General features: G+C 41.8%; 1 protein-coding gene and 1 non-coding gene across 2 annotated transcripts in view; both read right to left on the bottom strand.

Moving 5' to 3' along the window:
* Nucleotides 1-16,869, bottom strand: part of ITGA8 (integrin subunit alpha 8) — a 172,126-nt gene extending 155,257 nt beyond the window's left edge. Inside the window, exons 1-2 of the mRNA XM_019629342.1 lie at nucleotides 16,118-16,869; nucleotides 15,269-15,402 (exon numbers count right to left, since the gene is read on the bottom strand). Coding sequence (XP_019484887.1) covers nucleotides 15,269-15,402; nucleotides 16,118-16,323 — 340 coding nt within the window. The 5' untranslated portion in view covers nucleotides 16,324-16,869. The remainder of the gene's footprint in view (nucleotides 1-15,268; nucleotides 15,403-16,117) is intronic.
* Nucleotides 16,870-22,706: 5,837 nt separating this feature from the next.
* Nucleotides 22,707-22,780, bottom strand: TRNAL-GAG (transfer RNA leucine (anticodon GAG)). Its single transcript has one exon. It is a non-coding gene; the product is annotated as a tRNA-Leu (tRNA).
* Nucleotides 22,781-24,953: the final 2,173 nt, after the last annotated feature.

Here is a 24,953-nt window from a genome sequence, read left to right as displayed (position 1 = left end):
AGAATTCTAAAGCTCCGTTAGTTGTTAGCCAACTAAGCCAAATCACTTCCTTGAAAACCCATTTTAAAATGTAGGGCCAAAAACTTTTTTTGAATTGAAATGTTTTCAGATTATCATTTTTAAAAATTCAAACAATATAAAGTAACAAGACTTATATAAAGAATTATATGCGGTAGTAGGAATCCTACACAGAAGCTGTTAAGTTTGGTAAACCCATCCAGCCTTTCAGTGTTCAAGAGGCTTCTAGCTCATTCCTCTAGTTTAAGACATTTCTTTTCTGGAAATCACAAAACTTTTATTTTAAATATTTTTTTCATATCATTATCTAAATGTTTTGTTCCATGCATAGCTAAATAACTAATAAAGCTAACTGAGTTGAATGTATGCTTTTAGGATTCTAATAATAATGTTTATAAATATGGCTTTGAGAAAGCATAATCAATAATGTATTACAATCTTCCTATTATATACTTTTCTGATCTAAATGAGAACATAAATTTTTTGCCCCAATTATTTCCATGTCTATCTTGTTTTCCCAAGACTAGAGATCATGTTTCCAACTTCCTGTTTTTAATAAGCAATAGTGCCTAGCCAGTGTTCCTCAGACCATTGCTTAGTAATAAATATGAATGAGTTTTCTACATCATATACTATCCTTTGAAATGTTTTTCATATGTAAGTCAACTCAGGTTGTATGTAAGGTTTGTTCTGGAAACGCAGATGGACTTTTGTTGGTATGATGCATGTGATTTTGGGGTGGGTGTTCTGCTAATTTATATGATGCAGCTAGAGGAGCAAATGTTAAATGAAAGAATCACCTCTCTAAAGGGAAATGATAAGCCACCTGATTCAAAACAAAACAAAACAAAACAAAACAAAAACACCTCTAGTATGACACGAAAATCTGAAAGGCAGAACTGGTTACAGTTGGGTTGTATAGATTGAGACATCAACTTAGGCCTCATCTGCTACAGCTCACGCCACCTCATCTATGCTGGCTTAAAACAGCTTTCTCTCTCATCTCATCCACCCCTGAGACAGACATGCTCAGACACACATACATGAGCACGCACACACACACACACACACACACACACACACACACATCACCCTTCTGCTCTGTCTAACCTTTAATGATGCTCCCTCCAAAAAGCTTTCCCTGATACACAGAAAGACCCTCCCATCTTCAGTCAGGGACAGGAGCCCTACTTTTGAACACCTAAAACCTTCTTCATTGTCTGCTATTACAGCACCTATCCCTCGATTAGAACTGCCAGCCACCAATCTTCCCATCTATTGGTTGCAAGGTCAGAGAGTATGTCCGTGAACAAACATCCATCTCCTTCACTATTTAGAACAGTTTTCTGGCACACATCCTTGACAATCACCAATCCTGCACTCCCAAATTCCATTCAGTAATCAATTCCTGTTGACTCTTCCTTCTAAATCTCTCTTAAGACCATCTACTTCTATCCTTCTTTGTTCCCACTTCCATGGTCATGGCCACCATTTCTTCTGCCTCAGCTTCTGCAATGGCCACCTAATAACTGGTTTCCCTTCCTCCAGGCTTGTCACCTTCAAAGGCATTCTCTATCCTGAAGCCGGAGTTCTCTCTAAAATGCAAAAACCCTTAAAACTAGGCTTACATCACCTTGGACTCGCCAGCATCATCTCTTGTCACTCCCAACCATAGTGATTTTCTTTCGGCTCCTTGAATTTTTCATATGTTCTCTCATCTCTAGGTTTTCTCACCCTTGGAATAATGACCTGGAGAATCACATATCTTGGCTATATATACAGCTGGGGAAATGAGAAATCTCAATATGGCTTATATGTCACCTTCCGATTGGCAGGAGCACAGCGTGCTTCTGTTCAGTGCCCAATAATTTATTTGCTTCAAGAAGTAATGAAAACCTCTCAGCATGGGAATCTCAGGAAGCAGCCTAAATGACATAAATCTCTCAATATGACCTCAAAGCAATGCTTTTAAATACAGGATATGATTGGGTTTCAGGGGGAAGGTTGTATAAACTTGCCTCCCAATAGCACTTGAAAATGTATATACACTACTCCTATTGTATGCTTGCATTTTCCTCAGGATCTCATCCCTCTTGCCAGAGGATATTGTAGTAAAAAGGACCCCAACCATCATCTAACAGAATGGCTCATTCTGTGGTTTAAAAAAAAAAATTCCCAGTGTTACACAAAATAGGCACTTCAGAATTCAAAGCTTCTGCATCTACACTGTATCCTTATGGAAAATTAACACCCAAGGTGGAACTGTCCTCTGCGAGATCTTAAATTCCACCCCAATCAGGTAGGGTAAACGGAGGCAAAAATGTATTCCTTTCACAAATAAATTCATATTTATAATTCACACGGTCTTTGTGCGCCGCCTGGTAATCCTATTACTTCGCTACTCAATTTATTCTGCCATTCTGCTGTGACTGTTTACATTTTTTTCCTTCTCTCAGCCTTCTCTGTCTACTTTCTCACTCTCAGCTGATCATCTTGCTTCTTAGTCCAAGAAATGAAAAAAAATCAGTTTCTTCCTCCTATCACCAAACCCACCAACCTACTCTGAGTTGTCCCCCCACTCTGCCTTCTTTTGTCACTAAGGATGAACTGCCTTTGTGCCCCCTAAGGCCAACCCCTCCATTTGTATAAGAATCCCACCCATCCTTTTTCATCTTCTCAGGAATCTGTTCCTGCATACACCCCCTCTCTTTCAATCATCATTGTTTACCTCTCAACTGAATAATTCCCATTAGACTATAAACATGCTATGATATCTTCTTGACTGTTACATTTCTGTGGTCCCATTTACAGCAAAACTCTTTGGGGGAGAAAATGGCTATATAGACCTGTCTCCTGTTGGTCTTCTTGTGTGTCCTCTTGACACACTCCACTGCAACTGCTTCTTTCAGTCATCTAGAACTTTCCATTGCCAAGTCAAATGTTCAAATTTCAGTCCTCATTTCACTCCACCTCCCAAAACTTTCTTCATTGGTTTCATGACTTCTTTTACCTAACTGGCCACACCTTCTTGGTGTCTTTCATATATCCTCAATTGTCCAATATTTCTCTAAATGTCAGGGTGCTCCAGGTCTCAGTTTTAACCTTGATCTGTCCTCTTCCCTTCTCTTCCTTCCCTTCTCTTTTGTCTTGCTTCTCCTCTTCTCTCCTTTTCATTCACACTCACTCTCTAAGTCATGGTCTTAAATATCATCTACATACTTATGATTTCCAAATTTAAATCTCCAAACCTCCTGCCTGAACTCTGGGTTTATTTATGCAACTGCCCATTTGACATCACTTGGATGTCTAATAAGCATCTCAAATGTCACATATCTGGATTCAACTCTTGATGTCTTCTCCAAGACTTGCTCCTGCCCCACTGTTTCCTGTCTGAGTCCCATTCCTCCAGTGATTCAGGTCAAAATTTTCTCTTTCTTCTGTACCCTTCATCTGATCTAAAATGAAATCCTACCAACTACACTTTCAAATGAATCCCAAACCCAACCATTTTTGAATCCTAACTGCTATCTCTCATCCCAAAGCCTACTTCTCTATCACTGGACAAGGGAATGTCTCCCAACTAGTCTCCTTGCTCCTGCTCCTGCTTGCCTGCAGTGTATTAAACATTTTTTAAAATTAAAGTTCATTGGGGTGACAATTGTTAGCAAAGTTACATAGATTTAAGGTGTACAATTCTGTAATGCATCATCTCTATATCACACTGTGTGTTCACCACCCAGAGTCAGTTCTCCTTCCATCACCGTATATTTGACCCCCTTTACCCTCGTTTACCACCCTCCTCCCCGGTAACCCTCTGGTAAACTATTGTCTGTGTCTATGAGTTCTGTTTCTTCATTTGTTTTTCTTGTTCTTTAAAAACACAATTTAAAGAATGTTACCTGCCTATTCAAAAGCACAATTAGCTGCCCATCACTTTAGAACAAAAGCCAAAGTCCAGACCCTGGCTTTTAAGGGACTGTGTGATCTTGCCTATATGTGGCTCCTTGGCCTCACTTTCTATCACTCTTTCCCTGAGGGGAGATTATCCTGGATTATCTGGGTGAGTCCAGAGATAATTTAAAGTGAAAGAAGGAGGCAAAAAAGGAGACCCAGAGACATGGCACTGTGAGACATGGCTGGCTTGGAAAATGGAAGAGAGTCACAAACCAAGGAATGTGGGCAGCCTCTAGAAGTTGAAAAATGCAAAGAAACGGATTCTCCCTGAGAGCCTCTAGAAAGGAACACAGCCCTGTCAACACCTTAATTTAACCCAATGAGACCCATTTTAGACTTTGGCCTCCAGAAATGTAAGATAATAAAATTGTGGTGTTTAAAGCCACTATATGTGTGGCAATTTGTTACAATGGCAACAGGAATCTAATACCCACTCAATCTAAAATAATCATGCAAGGACACACACACACACACACACATGCTCGCTCACAGTCTGCCTCCTTAACTTTACCTTTTCCTCAACTTGTCACTGGCTATTCACTGTAAACCCCAGAAAGCTAAGGCCCTGGGCTTTGTTTGTGGCTATACTTCAAGTGATTAGAGCTGAGTTTGCTTATGGAAAGTCACAAACACTCTTCTAGTCCCTGAAATTTAATGTTACTATTTGCTAACACTAAGCTTTATTTTCAACTTCACTGTTCCCTCTAGATAACATTTTTATAAGTAAAAAAACAAAAACAAAAACAAGGTTTAAAATTAACCAAAGAGTACTTTGAGGGGGAAAAAGACATTATGACTTAGACAGTGGTTCTCAACCTGTGGGTCGCGACCCCTTTGGGGGTCGAATGACCCTTTCACAGGGGTTGCCAGGTACTCGTATGTGGGCGTATCTGCATGTGGGCCTTGAGACAGATAGAGGAGCAGTGTCTCGGTTCCTAAGACCATCGAAAATATGTGTTTTCCAATGGTCTTAGGCGACCCCTGTGAAAGGTTGAGAACCGCTGACTTAGAAGCTAGTCACTCAGGGAGCCTGACTGAAAGAATGATGGGCATTCCGTCTTCCCAGGCAATATTCGTGGTAGAGAGTGGAGACCACCTGGAACAGGTTGAGGACTGATTCTTGGTATAAATCTCTCTTATCCTCACATCTGTTGAAACACCTTCATTTCCTTGCCATGTGTCTGCTCTCTACCCTAAGCGTGGGGATTGGGACTGTAGCCCTAAAGAACTATGCTGTTACAGTGTCCTCCAAAATATGTCCTGGAAACTATACACGTTCATTAGAAATAGAAGAAAAATCTGTTTGAATTGCATTTCCAAAGACAACCTCTTTTATCTCATTTCCTTCCTAGTATTCTTTCAAAGGTTGTAGATACAATTTTGATAGGTATGGATAACAAAAGGGTTAGATATTCAAAGAAGTTGGCCTGGCCAGCCTCCTAGGTGTGCTTCGGCCTATCAATTGTGGGGAAAAGGAATGAGTGTCAAGCTTTAACAGACAGCGTGCATTTTGCTACGTCCCCTTTCCAGTTAGGGTTATCTTGAAAGCATATGTCAATAAGAAACTTCCATTTGCCTGATCCGTGGGTGACTTGGATCAGCGGCGGCTCCCTACCAACTCCTATTAAACATAGCGTGTGAGCAAGCAATGCGTCTTGGTTGTTTTAAGCCAGAGATTTGGGGCCATTGTTACTACAGCAATACCTGGGCATGCTTTGGCCTGAGAATGTGAGGAGAAATAACGACTGTCAATGAATGTTCTATCCTGAGAATCTAATGGGCTTCTTTAGCTCATATGAATTCTCAGTGCCTCTTCTAGGAGAATTTGCATGTGAGTCTCATAGAAGGTGTGATGGTCCATGTTACGGGTCAACTTGACTGGATCATGGGTGGCTGGATATTTGACTAAACATTATTTCTGGATGTGTCTGTGAGGGTGTTTCCAGATAAAATTAGCATTTGAATTGGTGGGCTCATGAAGGTGATCTGCCCTCCCAAATGGGTAGGCCTCATCCAGTTTGTTAAGGGCCTGAGTGGAACAAAAAGGAAGAGGACAAAAGGATTTGGCCCTTCCCACCTGACTGCCTGAGCTGGGACACTGCTCTGCTCTTGACTTCAATACTCCTGGTTCTTAGGCCCTTGAACACAGACTCAGTCATCTCACAGGCCTTCCTTGGTCTCCAGCTGACAAATGGCAGTCCGTGGGACTTCTCAGCCTCTATAATTACATGACTGTATGAGCCAATTCCTTAAAATAAATCTCTTCCTTTATGTCTGCATCCTGACTACTACAGAAGGGGAGTGAATGCAGCCATTTCCAAATGTATTTGACGTGGAAACTTTTTTTGCATGCTCGCTATGAAAGAGATCTCGGGAAATCCTGCCGCAGCCTCACTGTACCAGTCCCCTCAGACTCCCCTCAGCAACTTTCACTATTTTCTGCTCAACCAGTGCTGTTAACAAGTGCACTGGCATACTCTTAACTTATGTAAACAGATACATCTTAGCTCGATGGAATATTTACAAACCTTACTTGGGAATGAGTAGAACGGTGTGCCCCAGGAGGAATACTCCAGATAGATGTTATAACTCATCCCTGGTACATATGTAATGTTTTAAAGAAAAAAAATATCTGATGTGTTGTACATAACAGATCAAAAAACTAAGCACCAATTCATGCTGTGAAATTTCATACTGCTTCATGAGTTTACCTGGATATTTTTACTCTATCAAATGCCTTCCATGTTCTAAGATGCAGAGAATTATCTGGACCTGTGGTCACTCTGATTTTTGCCAGTGGCCTCTTAAAACAAGTTCTGTGAACTGACTGTGGTATAATTAGATTTGAATTGATTTCTTCTGGTCGGCTCAGCTTCTCCAGGCACCCTCAAAAGCAGTTCTACTCATCAACATCTATCTTATTCTAAAAGACTTTAGAAACAGCTGTGTCAGACCGTCAAGTCTATATTTCTATTGATTCAAAGATAATCTAGAATGAAGACAGGGGATGCACTGTATCTTCTTATTTTTATACATATAATTGTTACTGAAAATATCCTCTGTTTTGCATATTTTGAAACATAAGCACCTATATATAAATAAGTATATTTCTACTCTACTATCTATACCCAAGACAGAAGAGGTAGCAACTAAGATTGACATCAGCCAATACAGAACCCTAATTGTGGTCTTTTATTGTTAATCTTCATAATACTTCAGTGAACGCAATAGCTGCATTCAGAAATTTTTGCAAGTATATTTTTATCATTATTTTTCCTGGTCATAAATAAATGCCTGTTCAATGGTTTTAAAAATAAGGAAAAAAGACATTAGAAAAAGAAGAGAAAATTGTTTTAATCATATTTCGCAAAGACAGCCTCTCATGGCATGCCCCTTCTTGTACCCCTTTACCAGTTGTAGAAACAATTGCGAATTTTATATTTTTCATTTAACATGAAAAACAAAAGCATTTTCCCTTTTTAACACTGTTCTTGGTAGACTTCATCTTTTATGGTGACATAATGCTTAATTGTGTGACTATGCCATAATTTACTTGACTATTCATATTGAGGATATTTGAAAACATTATTTTTTTAGTGTTATGCCCCCTATCTTCTAAAAAAGGATTTGCAGCAACTTTAGAATTTATTTCTGAAACATACACCAAGGACAATTAAGTTCGCGAACTTTCCACCGTGTACAGTGGAAAGTTCGCGAACTTAATTGTCCGAACTTCGTATGTCCTGTTTGGAATTGTAGGAAGGGAGAATCCAGAAGTTCCAGAAAATCACTACTAGAAGAGAAGATGTTCTAGTTAAGAAAGAGGAACCACGACATGGACCCAGAGTGAGTGGGGACACGTGTATGTAACACACGTTTGAGAGATATGCTGCACTGTGATGTGCTGTGCTATAGAGATAAGGTGTGTAAGCAGCATGGCAAGAGGGACATGGCTTAGCTGGAGAACATCTGGGAAAAGCATAGGGAAGGCTGAGACAAATCTTAAATGGAGCCATAACCTGTCTGGGGGAGTTGACCTGTCACCGAGGGTGAGATGCTGGCTGTCACATGAGCTGTGTAGGGTCCTTGCACAAACCTTTCCCTGTAGCAATGGTGTGTGCCCTTCTCTCTAATCTCTGCATGCCCAGGAAATCAGGGCAGATTGATACAGAGACTTTTGCACTATCACTTACAAATCTGTGTCCATATGTTAAATATCAGAGCTAAAGAATACAGTTGGCGTAACATTAATCAGTAAATGCCCTGCAGTACAATTATACTAATTTTAATAACTACAGTAATGTGTTTGAAGCAAGATCTCCTTAGTTTAATGACTATCAATGAGGGATGCCATGCCTGAATTTCAGTAAGGAAATGAGAATTACCCAAGCATGACGGTTCATTGCAAAAATTCATTCTTACTTAACGTGTTTTCATTCACAGTTCTCTTACCAAACACATTCTTAACATGTTATCCTTTGTTTAAAGAATTATAAAGAAGGTCCTCCATGCTGATCTGACAAATTGTTCGCCCTTATTTACAGGCAGTAACCTAAGCTCTTCAGGGATCATAAGTCCTAATACTTCCAGGTATTATCACATCAGTCCTTCTCACAGTCTAAGAGCTTACCGCCTACCTGCTCAGAGCAATGGCCACAAAACCAAATTGAATTATCATATTGGATGCATAACACTCTTGCATTCTCCATAATGTCTTCTTTTGTCATTCTTTTTCATTTACATCCAGTAAAATTCACACTTAGTAATGAACAGTTCAATGGGTTTTGACAAATACATGTAATAGTGTATCCAACACTATATTCAAGACAGAAAGCTCCATCACCTCCCCAAATGCCTTTGCTCTGTCCCTTTGCAGACAGCCCCTCTTTCCCACCCCCAAATGCCTGGCAATCATTTCTCTAAAAGCTTATTTTTGTAACCTATGCCTTAATTTTACTAAAACAATTGAAAGGTAAATGATCACTTTCATCAATGCTTATGGTTCCAAAAGAGTTTCCCAATTTGATAGATCTTTGGGGCAATCCCCTAAATATCAGAGATATGCTGGCCTTTCTACAGGGATGAGGTTCAGCTCTTCCTTCCAACTGGTCTGAGAGTTCCTGGCTGAAGTCCGTACAGAATAACACGAGTGTATTAAGTAGAATGTTTTAAGTAGAAATTGCTTATTGGTGAATCATGATGTGCTTATCTACCTTCAATCTCCATACAACATAACCCAGAATTAAAATTATTTTGAATCTATTTTAGGATTTCATTACACAGGTACACCCTGTTTGGTGCACCAAATATGGTTTTATAAAGATAATATTTAAGCTGAATTTGGAAAATTAAATTTTTAAGTGAGTGCTTCTAATGAGATCAATCATTAGTCTTTTATCCCTATTCCTCAAACATCCATGTCTGTGTGTCTGGGAGGTGTCAGTCGGGGCACACCTGAGCTGAGCTTTTCAGAAGTATTAGCGAGCTCTCTTCATCCACAGTCACAGCTATAGGGTTCTTTATACCCAACAGGTAAAGTTTGAATGAGCACATCTCAGCCGGTGAGCTTAAATGTCAAAGCGTGTTTTCCTGCTTTCAGAATAATTTCAAGCCCATTTCCTACAATTCTCCCAGAATGCTGCAGCTGCTGCACGGACCATTCCTGCCAAGAGCCTGGAAGCCTGTTCCATCACACAGACTTCCAACTTCTTGAAAGAATTTTGCAGATTAAGCAACAGGCGCCTAACGCTCATACGACTCAGCTAACCATAGTGCAGATCTGTTTCCCATTTCTAGTTGGAGTTTCAAGGACTTCCTTTTTCTAATTGCTTCCTCGGTTGCTATGTGATGTAGGGACCACTGCCTCCTCCCTTCTCATCTCAGGACTCCACTTCATTCGGTCGCATGGAAGTCTGAGCCAACTGGGAGAAGTTTAGGGATGTTGGTTGCATCTGTCAGGCCAGCAAATCAGGCATGGTCACCATCACAAATTGCTTCTAGAATCAGGAGGCCATCCAGCTAAACTTGATGACTCAGTGGGATCAGTACTTAGCAGAGTAAGCTCTCTGCCCTAATACATGGATGGCATTATTCATTCTTAAAAGAGCAGGTTATCTTTAGACTCTCTTCTCCCTTTTTTCACTTTCAGTTGAACTTTCCAGAGCCCAGGTTTCTGTTCTCGGTGAATTCTGTCACATTTGCGTTATTTCCTCTGTCATGTACTTGAGTTGTTCTGACCTACATTTTTTCTTTTCTTTGTTCCTGAACAAAAACTGATTTTTTTTCTGAGGAAGTTGGAAAAGCAAGACTTATGCGACCAATATGTTTCCCAACCCTCACATGAGAAAAAGGGCACACCCAAGACTATCAAAAAACAATCCTGTACCAGTCACAGCACCAGATGCTTTAAGCTGCTTCTTACTGTGGGTTCACTCAATACAAAATAAAACAGAAACCCCCCCCGACCCCCCCCAAAAAAACCCCAAAGGCTTCCGGTTTCCTAACTAAAATGCAATCCCAACAGAAATCTCACCATTCCAGAGTTTTGAATATCCTAACCAAATTATCTACCATTTTAAGGTGATGTTTTGTGTGTGTGCACGTGTGTGTGTGTGTGTGTGTGTGTGTGTGTGTGTTGTTTGTTTTACACAAAGGTACTAAATTAAGGCCAGGCAAATTCAAATAGTCTTTCCCACATGACTTCAAATCTCAGTGGTACCTCCCACCTCTTCCTGTTCACTCTTTATGTGGGTCCCTAATTGCGAGTGGTTCCCAGGTATGTTGCCAAGCCATTATTGTTAGTGCTATGATGATTATCATCATTAATGAGCACATGCTATTATCTTTCTCCTCAAAATGTTTCACTGGAGCATTTAAAACAACCAAATATTTGTGTACTAGCCATTATTATGGTTGCAATTTGCCCTTTTCTCATTCCAAAGATAGGTGTCTGTTTCACTCATCCCCCTTTTAGCCAGAGGGCTGTAATCTAGCAGTTCTTATTTAATCCACACATGGGTTTGGAGAATGTAGGAGAAAGAAGAAATGAACATTGGAGTAGATTTAGTAACGAGAGGCATGAACTTGGCAGATGTGATGTTTTAAGTTAAGACATGGGGCATAGTTTCGAGTGTTTCTAAAAGGAAGCAAAAGTGAAAGAAATCAATTTGGTGATGGGGGAATTGTATTCTAGTGAAGTAAGAGGAAAAGACAGAAGGGAGATGAGAGAAGTGCGTTTTTGGAACCACTTGATTTTGTACAGAGCAGGAAAATTATCTACTCTTTGCACTTCGCACCTCCCCCACCACCATATGCTTCCCTAAAGTTTCCTTTTTCCATACTTGAAAGGACCACAGATTTTTAATAGTATTCATGCATTTGAAGTGCTAGGCTATTCCCAGCTTCCTCTGTTGTTGCATTTATGATGAGAAGTAATAAAAAAAATCCAAGTTATATGATAATGTAAAAAAAAAAAGATTTAATGAAAGGAATTTCAAACTAAAAGGCAGTTTAAGAAAAAAAAAAGTCAGTTGACCTTAAATAAACTGAGGTTCAAGATCACAACCAGATTCAAGGACTGAATTATAGGCCAGTCTCCTTCAGTGTCTAGGCTGCGAGAATTGAGTAGGTCACCACAGCAGAACACTAAATTGTAGACACCCCGGGGGCCAGAACACGTTGAAACAATGTCATCAAGAGGTCAAATTTACTTAGAATGTCTTGAATTCAGATGTCATAGTAAAAGCAGACAGGGTAAAGACAGGGAAAGTCACGACTATCTTTACAGAGGAAGATTTGCAATATAATATATCTTTATGCCTGAAATATCGCACTATTCTGTGAATGTCAGTTTGGGGGTGTCCAACACTGAGAGCCACTACTTTTGTCAAGCAGAGAGCTTTTCTTCCTCTTTCTGGGGAAACTGTGCTGCTGCCAAAGGGCAGAAAGCAAGACAGGAGACAGCTGATGGGGACACAGAGGGGGGCGTGCAGGGGGGAGCTGTGGCAAACCAGGGGGCATATGCAACCTATTATTCCCACCAAGACAAAACCACTTTCTAGGACCTCTGGTTTCCGTAACCCTCTACCCAAACTGCTTTTCCCTTTCAGATCTCCTGCATAGGATCATTGAAATTGGTATTTGTGAAGTTAATGTTGGGGTAGGGGCCTGGAGTGGGGGAAGTGTCTCAGCTCCAAGCATCTGACCCTGAACTTGCACTCCATTAGGACCAACCGTCTCCCCATTTCTGAAAGGCAGGGTGGACAGGCAGGCTTTGGAGCAGACAGACCTCTTTCCCAACCCTGCATCTACTTCTTACCATTGTGTGGTCTTGGATGTATCTTTTTGAACACCTTTGATGACAGTTTCCTTATTCATAAAATGAGTTTTACATGGTTGTTTTGTTTAGGGATTAGAAAGAAATGTGTATAAGTGACTGGTACCTAGTAGGTGATCAGTAAACGTAAAGCCTCTGGTGACGTCGCCTGCAAGACCCAGAGTCAGCAATGCCTTTGTTTCTTCTGCCTTTCATCTTTGGTTCCAAGACCACAGCTCTACCTGCAGAGCAGATGCTCACACTGAAAATAGCTCTGCTGGCTCCTGCTGTCCCTCCCTCTCTTTCCCAGCTTTGCAGCAAATGGCAGCCACTGGCAGCTCCATCGTCTTGGGGGCGTATGGATAAAGTCATTGATAGCAAAGATGTGGTGTGTGTTGGCAGCCACTCAGAAGCAAACACCTGAGTGTGGTCCTTTCGTTTCTTTCCCCCCCACCCGTTCTCAGTCCATTCCCAGCAGCAACCAAAGTTCCTGGGCCCACAGTACCCCCTGATGGCTAACGTGAGGAACTTCCTTTTCTCAGTGATGCTTCTCTTCTCCTGCCCTCTTTGAAACTCTCCCAGGTTTTGTTCATTCCATCATGGACCGTTCATTTCTCACAAGTATCCTGTGGACTCTTCTGCATTGCTTTTTTTAAAAAAATTATTATTTCATTTCTTGCTCAATTATTTCAGAAACGTGTACCTCCCTTCCTGTTTCTTTCCCTTTTTTTGTTCCCTTTATGAGTCCTCAAATTACTGTGGTTATGGTTGCTAAGAATAATAGTAGGATGACTGCATCTGTCTATCAAGAATAAAACCTCATACATTTAGAAGGAAAATAAGACATCATGAAGAACCAGCAGAAATAATCTGGAAAGTCCTTTGAGATACCCAGATGGCTTTTTCAGAGCCTGAACCTCCCCAGCTCTTTCTCCAAGTAACACTGATCTTTTCTCAACACTCAGATAATTTTCCTATTTACTTAATTGCCACAGTTGTACTAGTTTGTCCCCTACTGTTTCATTGCAGATATAATTCCTCTACAATAAGGGTGAAGTGCATTCCTGTGGGCTATTCCGGAACCAGTGCACAATCTTTCACAATTCGTTCTCTATGGGAAAGCGAATTCAAAGCTCCCATCGCTTTAGAATGAACTTTCGGAAAATGTTACCTACTGTAATTTAACATTGAAAATTTTTGGTTGGGAGTGGTCAGTCTATAAAATTCCTATTTGACATCTGTATCCTCTGGTTTTCATCTATTAAACCATGACATCTCCTGGGGTTAGTACTTACAGATGCATTCAGGTATGACTTATCTGGGCAGACCCTGTTTCTTCTGTTATCAAAGGAAAAATATACTAACCAGATCCTGATTTGATATGTTATGGGAATGTTCTAGAAGGTTATTAAATTCATGTCCATGACTATAGATTGCTTCTTGATAAAAATACATCAAATATGTCTCAAAATGTAAATGCTTATTTTCCTTAACTTAAATTCAAATAATACCAATGACTTATGTCTTTATTTATAGAGGCTTAAGTTTAAAATACTTTTTAAAATACAAATGATTTTGACATGGATTATTAAAATGCCATTAATGTTATGCTTAATTCTTCTGATTTAGGAATTTATTCTCAAGCTAGAGGTTAGTAACTAGAAGGCATCTAAAGTTCTGATTAAACAACGAATTGAAAGATTTCTTTTGTGAATTAACATCAATTGGCTTATTTTTTCCAGTTTTGAATAGTTAAACTTAAAAGTAAAAGCTTATAAAAGTTGACATGAAATAACGGATTTATTTAATAAAATGGTAAGTGCCCTATTGCGACCATATATAGATATATATATGAAAAACTTAATTTTTAAATCATTTTATATAATATTTTCCTAATTTGGTCATAACTCAAGGTAATGCTTGTATAATATTTCTTTCATTTGAAATAATTTCCATATTCATAGAATTGCAATTATTTTTTCCTTTAAAATAAAAAAAATGCAAATCAGGTAAAGTAACCGCTAAATACCACCCATCCAATTTCACCAAAATTCTGTGAAAATGGATTTTCTACGTAAATTCTAAATGCACACTAATGTAACAATAATGAAGAATAATGTCATAAAATAGTTGTGTGGAACAAAAGGTATTTTAAGTGATTGTTCATCAAAGAACATTATTTGAGTTGACATAGTCACATTTTTTCTGAAAAAAAGATATTTGCTTTCCGACAATGTATCCCTTTTGCATTCATAAAGTTTTGGAGGTACAAATTAAAACATTCAGTGTTAATGTTTTTGAAAGCATTACGTTTAAATTATTTTCTCAGGACCCAAAGAGAAAACACCAGAGGAAACATAACCAGCCTGAATTGTTTAAAATGTATTTTCCCTTTAATTAAATAGGAAACATCTGTCTAGGGATTTTGGAAATGAATGTAATCCATCCACACTCTGCCTCTACTAGTTTGCATCCAATGTCCAATATTTTGAAAGAAAATTCTTTCTTTCTGTAAAGAATTAAAGAGCGACATGGAGCGATGTCTGGGTCTGTAGCTGCTGGGGCTGGCCTCCAGAGTTTGGGCGCCGGAAACGCCAAGGAGTTGGCTTTTCTCAGGTCTGTCTTTGGGAAGCAACCAAATTCGCTCCATAATCAAGGTGAGAGGGTAACATTTGTATTTCTCCAAAGCATCTACTCACTCTGAAAACGCTTGTCTCAGGACAGTAAGGAAACAGAAGTTACTAGGATGCATGGAAATACTCCAGGTCAAAACACTGTTCCCTCTCTGGCGTTCACTCAGCATTTTCCTCCCACTCAGGCTTAAAAAAAAGAGCTCATTTCTCTAGGGACCTGCACAGCCCACAACACAGACCCATCAGACAGGCCAAATGAGTACAAAGAAAGTGGGGAGTTGACTCCAACAGGATGGCTTTGGTTCTTTGAAACCAGGGCCCACGGTTGAGAATGACAAATATCACTTACTGGTGTTGTCAAACGGTATCTGCTTGCACTGCGCAGACCCCTCTGCGGGCCAAGGACAGTAATAGACGGCGCCCCCTTCCACGATGTCTGGCTGGCTGGTGTTGGCTTTGGGCGCCCCCACCAAGACACTCGGTCTGCGAAAGGGTTAGAGAAAAATCACTCGGCGGGAATCATGAAAGTGCGTGCACGCGATGCAGTCTCTTACCGCATGCCCACTGAGACTAGGGCGGGGGGTCTTAGGCAGAAACGTATTTATGAGAGAGACCGACTGTCAAACTTGATTTCCTCTTGGAAACCTACGGGGCATCTGAAACCTGGTTTGGAAGAGGGTGCAAATAGTTCTAATTCTTCTCTAAATGGAGCTGTGTATACAGAGAGAGAGAGAGAGAGAGAGAGAGAGAGAGAGAAGAGGGAAGAGAGAAGTAAAGCATAGGACAGAGCCCAGCTGCTTGTAGCAGACAGCACTTGCGCCCAGACGCTTAATTGTTACAGGCTATGTATAAACAGACCGTGTTGTGGTCGCTGTTTTAACTGGCTTAAGTCTGCTTGGTCCCGCTTTCCCCTTTGTATGATGCTCGAGTCTTTGTACTGGGAAGTCCCCAGGACTGGTGTACTCTATGCAAGGGGCAGGTCTCTAGATCAAAGTGCGCAGGGCACATACATCGAGCCTGGAATGGGGGGGTGGGGGTGGGGGGGAAGAGGCTAGTGGCCGGGAGTCGGATGGGACCCCAAAGAGGCAGCGGGAGGGAATCTCAGGAATCGCCTTCCATCCCTCCGGCAGAGGGGCAGGGACTCAGCCTGCAGCCGGGCTCGCCCACGCGCGCGAACACCCCGCGCGGGGCGACTTACGTGCGAGCCGCAGGTATGTGGAAGTCCACCGCGTAGCCGAAGTAGCTGCCCTCGGGGCCGCTGTACACCGTGAGCTTGTCCACATCCAAGTTGAACGCCTGCGAGGAGGGGGACCACAGCATCCCCAGCGCGGCCGAGAAGCAGCAGAGGGGCGCGAGCGGCTGCGCCCGGCTGCCCCGGGGACCGCGGCGGGCCCCGGCAGACATCGCCCTCCGCCCAGGCAGCTGCGCACCGGGGAGCGGGACCCCCGGTGGAAAAGTGCGGGGCTGGCGGCTGGTGGTCCCCAGATGCCCGCGTCCCGGCTCGGTGTGCGCGGCGCGTCCGCGGTGACAGCCCCGGGCGCTCAGGCGCGCGTCCCCTGCGGTCTGCTGCCCGCCAGCTCCCGGGCCGGCTCAGGGGCTGGCGGGGGAGATCCGAGCCCTCCTATGGTAACGGGCGGGGGCCGGGCGCGCTCGCGGCGCCTCCTAGCGGTGAGTAGGCGGACTGCGGGCGGGAGCCGGCGACTCGGGGGGCAACCCTCGCCCCTGCTGGCGGCCGGCGCCAGTTTCGGCCGCCTGGTTTTCTATTGCAGTCGCATCTCAAGGAGGATCTGAGTCTCGCACACGTCAATTCAAGCCATTGCTTTTAGAAGGAATGCCCCCGCATGGGGCGAGAGTTTGCTCCAGTTTCTCCCAAATGGAAGAATGTGAAAGCGTACCCCACCACGAGGGGAGATAAAGCGTCCCCTTTGCATCGCCCCCGCAGTCCTCCGAGCCCCTGAGAGTCAATGCGTTTGTTCTTCTGTGACTGGGAATTATGGTTTAAATCCCAACAGCCCTCTCCTTCCCCAGCCCCACCCCACCTCAGCGCAGAGGAATCGAATGAACAAAGAAAGCCTCAAGATGTTTAGGTCTTTCTCGAAGGCACGTGGGCACGTTAAATGTCTCGGTACTACATCTTGGTAACCCTGTGCAATTGTGATGAAGACTGGCAGGGTCAGGAATGCTGTGATTTACAGTCTCCCCTCAGCGGGGGCCAAGGTGTAGGCTGGAATCTACAGGAGTTCTATTATTGACCTCTTTCTGTGTCCTGCGTTTGGGGGCGTAAATGAAGGATGGGTAAGTAGGTGGAGAACGGAGAAGAAGCACCTAGTGCAGATGCCCTCACATAACGTACGGTCTTCCAGGGAAACAGGACTGATGCTAAAACAGAGCAGCTAAGCACTAAACTGGTGGGGCTAGGGTTAAAAAAAAATAAGTTTAGAGACAGGAGAGGTAAGTAGTTTCCGAAGTATTTTAGGGAGATTTGGTGGCAGATGTACGCCTGGGCAGGGCTTTGAATCAGAAGCTTGGATTGGGGCATGGTGGGTGGAGAAGTTGAGGGTGAGTGTTAAAGACACAAAGGCTGGGATGAAACAAATAGTTGTGCAAGGAATTGGAATAAAAGAGTGCGTTAGGGAGTGGTAGGAAGTAGGGATGGATCTCCTGAGACAGAGGATCCTAACAACAAGAGCATTATTGAGGGTAAGGGAGGCAGCTCTACAGCAGAGGAGTGACATGCCCCCAGGGCTTCAAAAAGTTTAGCGGTCAGGATGTGTGTTGGGGGAAGGGGAGCTGTTGTTAGAAGGAACAGAAAGAAAAGACGCTGTTGCCCAAATGCTTTGGGCGATGGGGACCTCAATGTGATTGACAGAAGAGAAGGGAGGGACAGGAGGGGAGGGAAGGCCACAGTGTTAATGACAAGGCAAGGGGTCATAAGATGGATGGCAAAATGAAAGTGAAAGACGGTCCAAGGTGACTCTGAAGGCATCTAGTTAGGAGAGAAGAACAACAAAACAGTAATGATGGGGCCAGGAGAGCAGGATGGGAGGTAAATGGTGAGTTCCACGCTGGACTTGTTGGATCCGAGTCCCTACTGTGGGAGCCCCAGAGATGCTGGAAGCATAACATGCAATTCAGAATAGTGGTTAATCTGACGGTGTAGACTGGGGAGTCTAACCACAGAAAATCTCTGAAAAGCTGGACTTTGTCATCTCTCTTACATCAAAACCTGCTTGGTAGACAGATTTGAATGTTATGTTTTTATCTTTGCTTGTCTTGTCCCTATAAAAATAGTAAATAATAAGAAGAAGAAGCTATAAGATTACCTGCCAAATCACCAGGTCTGGATAATTTTCTGACTGGATAGTTCTTTCCCCCAACAAAGACTGAGGAGTAGATCGTAGAAGACTTTTTTCTTCGTCCAAAGTCCTTCTGTGTGAGACAGAGTCTGCTTCTCTGGTCAAGTCACTATTGTTAATAAAAGCGATGTTCCCTGTAGTAAATTTCGTAGAGTAGTTCACATGCAACATCCACATGGGCTGTTCAGAGCTGCGCAGGATATTGAGGCTAGGGAATAAATTCAACTCCGTCATTTCCTGACGCTGGCATGCTGGAATTTATAAATTTGTCTATTGCAGGCAAGCCTTAAGTTAAAATGGAACACCTAAATAGGTGGAAAGTAATAGCATAACCCTTAGATGTGCCCTTGGGTCATGTACTGATTTACGGGACAGAAGTAGCAACATATTATAAAATGCTTTGAGTCGTGTAGGGCAGCACATCACCAGGGTGGTCCCCTTTTTTTACTCCCTTGCCTTGTGTTTCCAGTGTATTCCTTGTCTTTTTATTTAAGCTAGGGTAGGTAGGGAAAGAAGAGTCTATTATCGCCACATAATTGGCTGTATCTACTTGTTCCTTTTAAAACACACTTGCTCTTGACTTACACAACAAGCCTGTATTCTTGATAGCGTCACTTTCCGCCTTACAGCTGAGGGCTTTAGGGTGTAGGGAGATACAATAATATAAATATGCATGCTCACAGAGCAATTAAGTGGTACGATTTGAACCCGGGACTGTCAGGTGCCAAAACCAGTTCCCCATGCTATGAGGTCTATAAGAATCTGTTTAAGTTATAATAATAAGAAGAACCCGCTCTAGAATTAGAAAGCTATTCTGGGCTGGCCCTTTGAGCATGCCTGTGAATAGTGATTAAGGAGTGGGATGAAATAGCTGTGTGTTCTTCCAAGATGTCTTGGAAAAGAGTTTGATGGTACAGCAGTTCCCTCTTATCCAGAGTTTCACTTTCTGTGGTTTCAGTCAACTGTGGTCCAAAAATATTAAATGGAAAATTCTAGAAATAAACAATTCATGAATTTTAAATTGCGCTCTTGATGAAATCTCGTGCCGTCCTGCTCCGTCCCACCTCAGACACCCTTTTGTCCAGTCTCCACACTGTAGACACTCTGTGCCAGTTAGTCCTTGAGTAGCTACCTCAGCTATCAGAGTGACTGTCGCAATGTCGCAGTGTTTGTGGTCAAGCGACCCTTATTTTACTTCTGAATGGCCCCAACGCACAAGAGTAGTGATGCTGACAATTCGGATATCCCCAAGAGAAGCCGAAAAGTGCTTCCTTTAAGTGAAAATGTATCTACGTATAGGAAGACAAACAAACAAACAAACATAGTACATATAGGGTTCAGTGCAATCTGCCCTTTCAGGCATCCACTGGGGGTCGGAGTATGCATTTCCTGTGAATAAAGGAGGGGGCTACTGTACCTTGGTATTCAAAGAGTGGAGGAAAAGCAAACTAACTCGAAGCTCTTTGACCTCCCTGGGGAGCCAAAAGCCTGCGAGCTTAGTACATCTCCCAAGAAGCCTGGGGGGAAAAGCTGCAAACATTCAGGGACGGGGATAGGTCTGAATAGGTGTCTGACACATGGGAAGCATGCCAATCAGCAAGGTCTGGGGTGCCATCAAAGAAACACGTGGGCCGTGATAGGTCTCACGCTGAATGAGAAGTTTTGACATTTTAAAGATCTACTAACAGTGATTTATTTTCAGAAAAGCAAGTCTGGGAATTGTTTATCATGCGTGTGAGTACATGTGTATGTTTCATACTGGGAAAGGTATACATAGTTGTTTCTCTAAAAAGAAAAGAAAAGAACCCAAAGGTCAAAGATGGAACAGATTTGGCCAAAGCTTTCCAAAAATAAATAAGTAAAGAGCACCACAGGAAAAAAAAATGATTGCTGGGTTGTAGCCATGTACAAAGTACTTAAAAATAGAGATGTTGTAACATTTAACCATTAGTGAATACTTTTTAACCGAAGACCAAATACATTCGGAACTTAACCGATTGTTATTTCTGACTGTTTAAGTCCATTTCTTGATATGATTAAAATATGATCCTATCTTCAAATCAAGAGGCATGAATCCCAACATAATTATTTCATTTAACACAACCCCATTTTCTATATGTTAATTAAACCATTTACAAATAATCCAATGTAAAAATAGCCTGTTCTTAAAGGTTCTATCAGCTTGAAAAATGAACCCGAAATGGAAGGTAGTTTTTCGATCTCTTGTAGTTTCTGGAATTGAGGTGATCTCAGGTTTTTCTTTTGGCTGACTGTACTTCATTTTTCTGCAATATTAGACACAACTGATTAGTAGAACCTGGCTAGTTAAATTGAAGGGAAAGAATTTTTAAATCCATCAAGTGTCTCAGTGAACTTAAGCTTAAGTCTGCAAATTTTCTGTTCTGGTCCCTGGAGGGTAAATCTCATCATAGTAAAATCATGTTTTTGTTTTTGTTCTTTTTGATAATTTTGTTTGTAATTATCTTTTATGATTTTCCTTCATGACTTTTTAAGTCACTTTTAAGTTAAAAGTGCTGCCCAGTGGCCCCCAGGGTTGGCTGAAGTTCAAGCACAGCCAAGAGTTGGTTCAGCTGAAGGAAAATTCCCACTAGTCGAAACCAGACTCTGACTTGATCTCTTTTTAGAATGAGCCTTTTAAATACAGCTCTGCTTTCAACAAAAATAAAAATAAATAAAACAATTCTTCCTCTAAAGGGAAGGTAACCAGGAAAACGATGCTCTTCCAAAGCCTTGACGTTTTGGGATAAATCTTCCTGAGAGGATAAGCCCCAGGGACACCTGAACTTATCCTCAGGAACTTGAATGATTTACAGATTTCAGTTAGGGCCAGTACACTCCAGGATCCTGAAAAACCTCCACATGTCCAATATGTTTGGCGGAATGGACCTTTTAGGTAACTATTGGCCAAAGTGACTAAAGCAAACTTCCAGGGAAAAAACTCACAACATCTTGCTGTAAATTTGGAGTCTGGCAACTGGGGAGACCAGTTCCCCAAAAGCTCATGTTTGAGTCCAGTGCCAATATTTTTGAGAGGCTCTTTATTATTATCAAATTCCAATAAGGTGTGAGAGTTCAGGGCAACAGACGCTCATCTCTGGGAAAAAGGCTCACTGAAAATGGGGAGCCAGGCACTCTCCCCTCCCATACGTGAGCGAGACACTCTCCCCACCCATGGATGCACGAGCGAGGTGTCTTAGCTTAGCCTTCCATAACAAAATACCAGAGACTGGGTGGCTTATAAAAAACAACATAAATTTATTTCCCCCAGTTCTGGAGGCTAGAAATCCAATATCAGGTGCCAAAAAAGTTAGGTTCTGGTGGGGACCCTCTTCTAGGCTGTGGATGGCTGCCTTCATGTTGTGTCCTCGTGGCCCCATGGGGTGAAGAGTTCTCTGAATCCCTCTGAGAAAGGCACTAATCTCATTCATGAAGGTTCTACCCTCATAACCTAATTATTTCCCCAAAGTCACACCTCCTAACACCATCACATCGGAGGTTAGATTTCAATATATGAATTTGAGGGGGGGAGGGCGGGAACACAAACATTCCTGCCATTGTACCAGGACTTGAAAGCAGAGGCTTCTGTGAACAGTGCCATCGGTACCTCGTGGACCCAGGACAGGACAGTGGCAGTGGGTTCCTGAGAGGGACAACAACTATGGCCTTCAGCAGCAGCCAGACAGCCCTTCATTCAGCTCTTGGGGGAGACGGAGGACTCAGGTGAGATGCCAAAGGTCTACAAACAGGTGCGGAAGTCATGGAGGAGGGTCTTCAATTGTGGGAAGAAGTGGAGGCTGGAACCTCTGATTTGTTGATTGGAGCGTGTTTTAAACCCCAGGATAGGTGGCTGTGTTTATTCTGTTCTGCCTGGGGAAGACTCCACAAGGGTGAGAGGACTGCCCTCTAGTGTTTGTAATCCTATTCAAGTTTGTGATAGCTTCTCATGAAAAATGATTTCGTTTCACAGCAATTTGGATGACCGATTTTTCACTAAAAAGTTTTCAAATATTGACTTGCTTTGTCCCACGTTTATCATCATCTCATTTCCTTGGTCTAACTTTGCAAATCATTAGGGAGAGAGAGAGAGAGAGAGAGAGAGAGAGAGAGAGAGAGAGAGAGAGAGAGAGAGAGAGGATGGAAGAAGGAATTTGCCCATAAAAGCAATTTTTTATATTTTCCAACCAACTGAAAATCCGCATCAGATTTCCATGTCATTTCTGTAAGCACTGTCTCCTACTCAACCTCACTTGCCTACCTGATTTTGTGCTTTGTTTATTCATTCTTTTTATTTTTTTATCTTTATTTCTATTTTTTCAAACTTCATTGGGGAGCAGCCATGGTCCTTGGTTACACATTGCTTTCATGCTACAATGGCATGGTTGACTCTTTTAGGGAGGACACAGCTCACAGTGGCCCATGCAGGGATCGAACCAGTAACCTTGGTGTTCTCAGCACCATGCTCTAACCAACTGAGCTAACCGGTCACCCCTATTCATTCTTTTGAACCACTCAACAAATATGAGCACCAGCTATGTCTTAGGTACTGTCCCAAGCACTGGAGATACACTTGTGAGCCAAAAAGATGTAGTTTCTTCCTGCATAGAGCCTATAATTTAGTGAGGAGATAGCCGGCAAACAAGCTAGCAGCCTAATAAGAGTACATTGATAAGTGCCCAAAGCAAAACTAACGAGGTGGGAGATTAGAGAGTAAAGGGGTAAGGGTAAGGTGGTGCGTTTATGAAATATTTTTCCTCAAAGAAGAATACAGCCCCATGACAAGCCAAACAATGAAATGGACTCTCCACGACACGACTTTTCCAAAATGATGTGGTTATAACTCGGACCTAGAAAACAAGGGACCCTGTGGCTTATCTGGGGTCATTGACTTAGCAGAAGCTCAATCTTAGCAGAAGTCATCTGTGCACACAGAGTCAAGTTAAGACATTTAGTGCCCTTATTAAATGCCATATGCCTCCTATGGTATCACTGTGTTTTGTCATCTGTGTGACTTCCATAAATGCCTCCCACTTACCATATCATTAAGTTATCCATGTCGATGGCCTTGACCACTTTAATTCTCTCTTTGGAGTAATGTGTTTGTCTCTTCCCAGGGTTAGCAGTCTTTGAGAGAACAATTGGAAGGTTAGAAGTGAATTTCTTATCTTCTACTTAGATTGCTTAAAACGTGACTAATTGACATAAATTGACCTTTCTGGTTTTTATTGTTGTGACTTATTTAAAAATGTGTCCCTTTTCCCAAAGGCCTCTGGGCACATGCACAAAAAATAGAAATATGTCAAATTAAATTAAAACCAGAAGATGAAAATTAAAATACTCTCATAGAGGAAACAGAAAGATGCCAAGTAGCATTACTGGAAGGAGAAAACTAAACCAAACGGATAAAAGTTTAGTTGATTTTTTCAACTGTTTACAAGGAGGACTTGTTCAAAGTAGATGTTAGAGTAACTTTCTCTAAAACCCCTGAAAAACGTTCCCCGCTACTTACTATCATTCCAAATCAGGGAACTATGGCAATCTCAAGTAGAGATGGGATCTAGATTATATTAAATAATTCCTTTCATAGTAATGTTGGGATGTCACATAGCCCTTGGACTGTGGGAATCTCACTCTTTTGCATGTCATTCTTGGTCGGTGAGAGATGAGCCCTAAGCATCATTTACATTTCTCTCTGGAACTCAAACTCCTGCTGTCAGCTCAGGCGTAGTATGATTCTGCTTGGAAAGCAGTGGGGCTTACACGTGGAGAGGCAGTATAATGTAGACGTTAAGAATGTGGATTCTGGGGCCAGATATCTGGGTCTATAGCTCAGCTTTGCCACTTACCTATATGATTCTGGGCAAGCTACTTACCGGCTGTATGCCTTAGTTTCCCTATCTGTAAAATGCAGGTATGAACAGTATGTCCCATGGACTTGTGAGGACTAAGTGAGTTAAAACATATAATCCTATAGGAGAGTCTTTATGAAAAGCATTACAAATGTTAGTCATTATTATTACTTATACTTCTGATTGGTTAAAGATTACTAATCAAATGACATGATCTTTTCCTTTCAGCTATCCACATGTGCCTGCATTTCCCCGGGACCATCAGGCATTCACTATTTACCAGAGATTGTCACACTCTGGAGCACTGTGCCCGCTGTCTTGGTTGAGTCTTCTTAATTAATACTCCTTTGAGCAATGGCAGGTTGTAGAGAGGTTGCCAAATTATTTTGAGTATTTTCTGAGTAACAAATGATGCATTAGGAATACTAATCTGACAGTCATGGAAATGAGGAAGAAATAGAGACTAATTAGTCCATAATTATATTAGTCTACATGTGAAAAAAAAATAAAGGTCAGAATTAGGATGGTGCAATGTAGTGGAAATGGGCATTTGAAAGTTTTGTTTTAAGTGCTTTTAATATGATGTGCATAGTTGTGATTTTATTTATACTTCTTGAGGTATATAACTTCTAGAATCTGTGTTAATTATTTCTTTCCCATGTCGCTCTCATCTCCTTCTGAGACTCCAGTTAGTATGTTGACCTTCTTATAGTATAGCCTATATTGTAATTTTATTTTTACATTTTCCATCTGTGTAGTTCTACTTGTTTCATCTTAATATTTTCCTTCTGATTTTTTTTTTAAGATTTTT

This window comes from Hipposideros armiger, unplaced genomic scaffold, assembly GCF_001890085.2.
Source record: "Hipposideros armiger isolate ML-2016 unplaced genomic scaffold, ASM189008v1 scaffold_844, whole genome shotgun sequence".
Lineage (NCBI taxonomy): Eukaryota > Metazoa > Chordata > Mammalia > Chiroptera > Hipposideridae > Hipposideros > Hipposideros armiger.
This window is presented reverse-complemented; position numbering and strand designations above follow the sequence as displayed.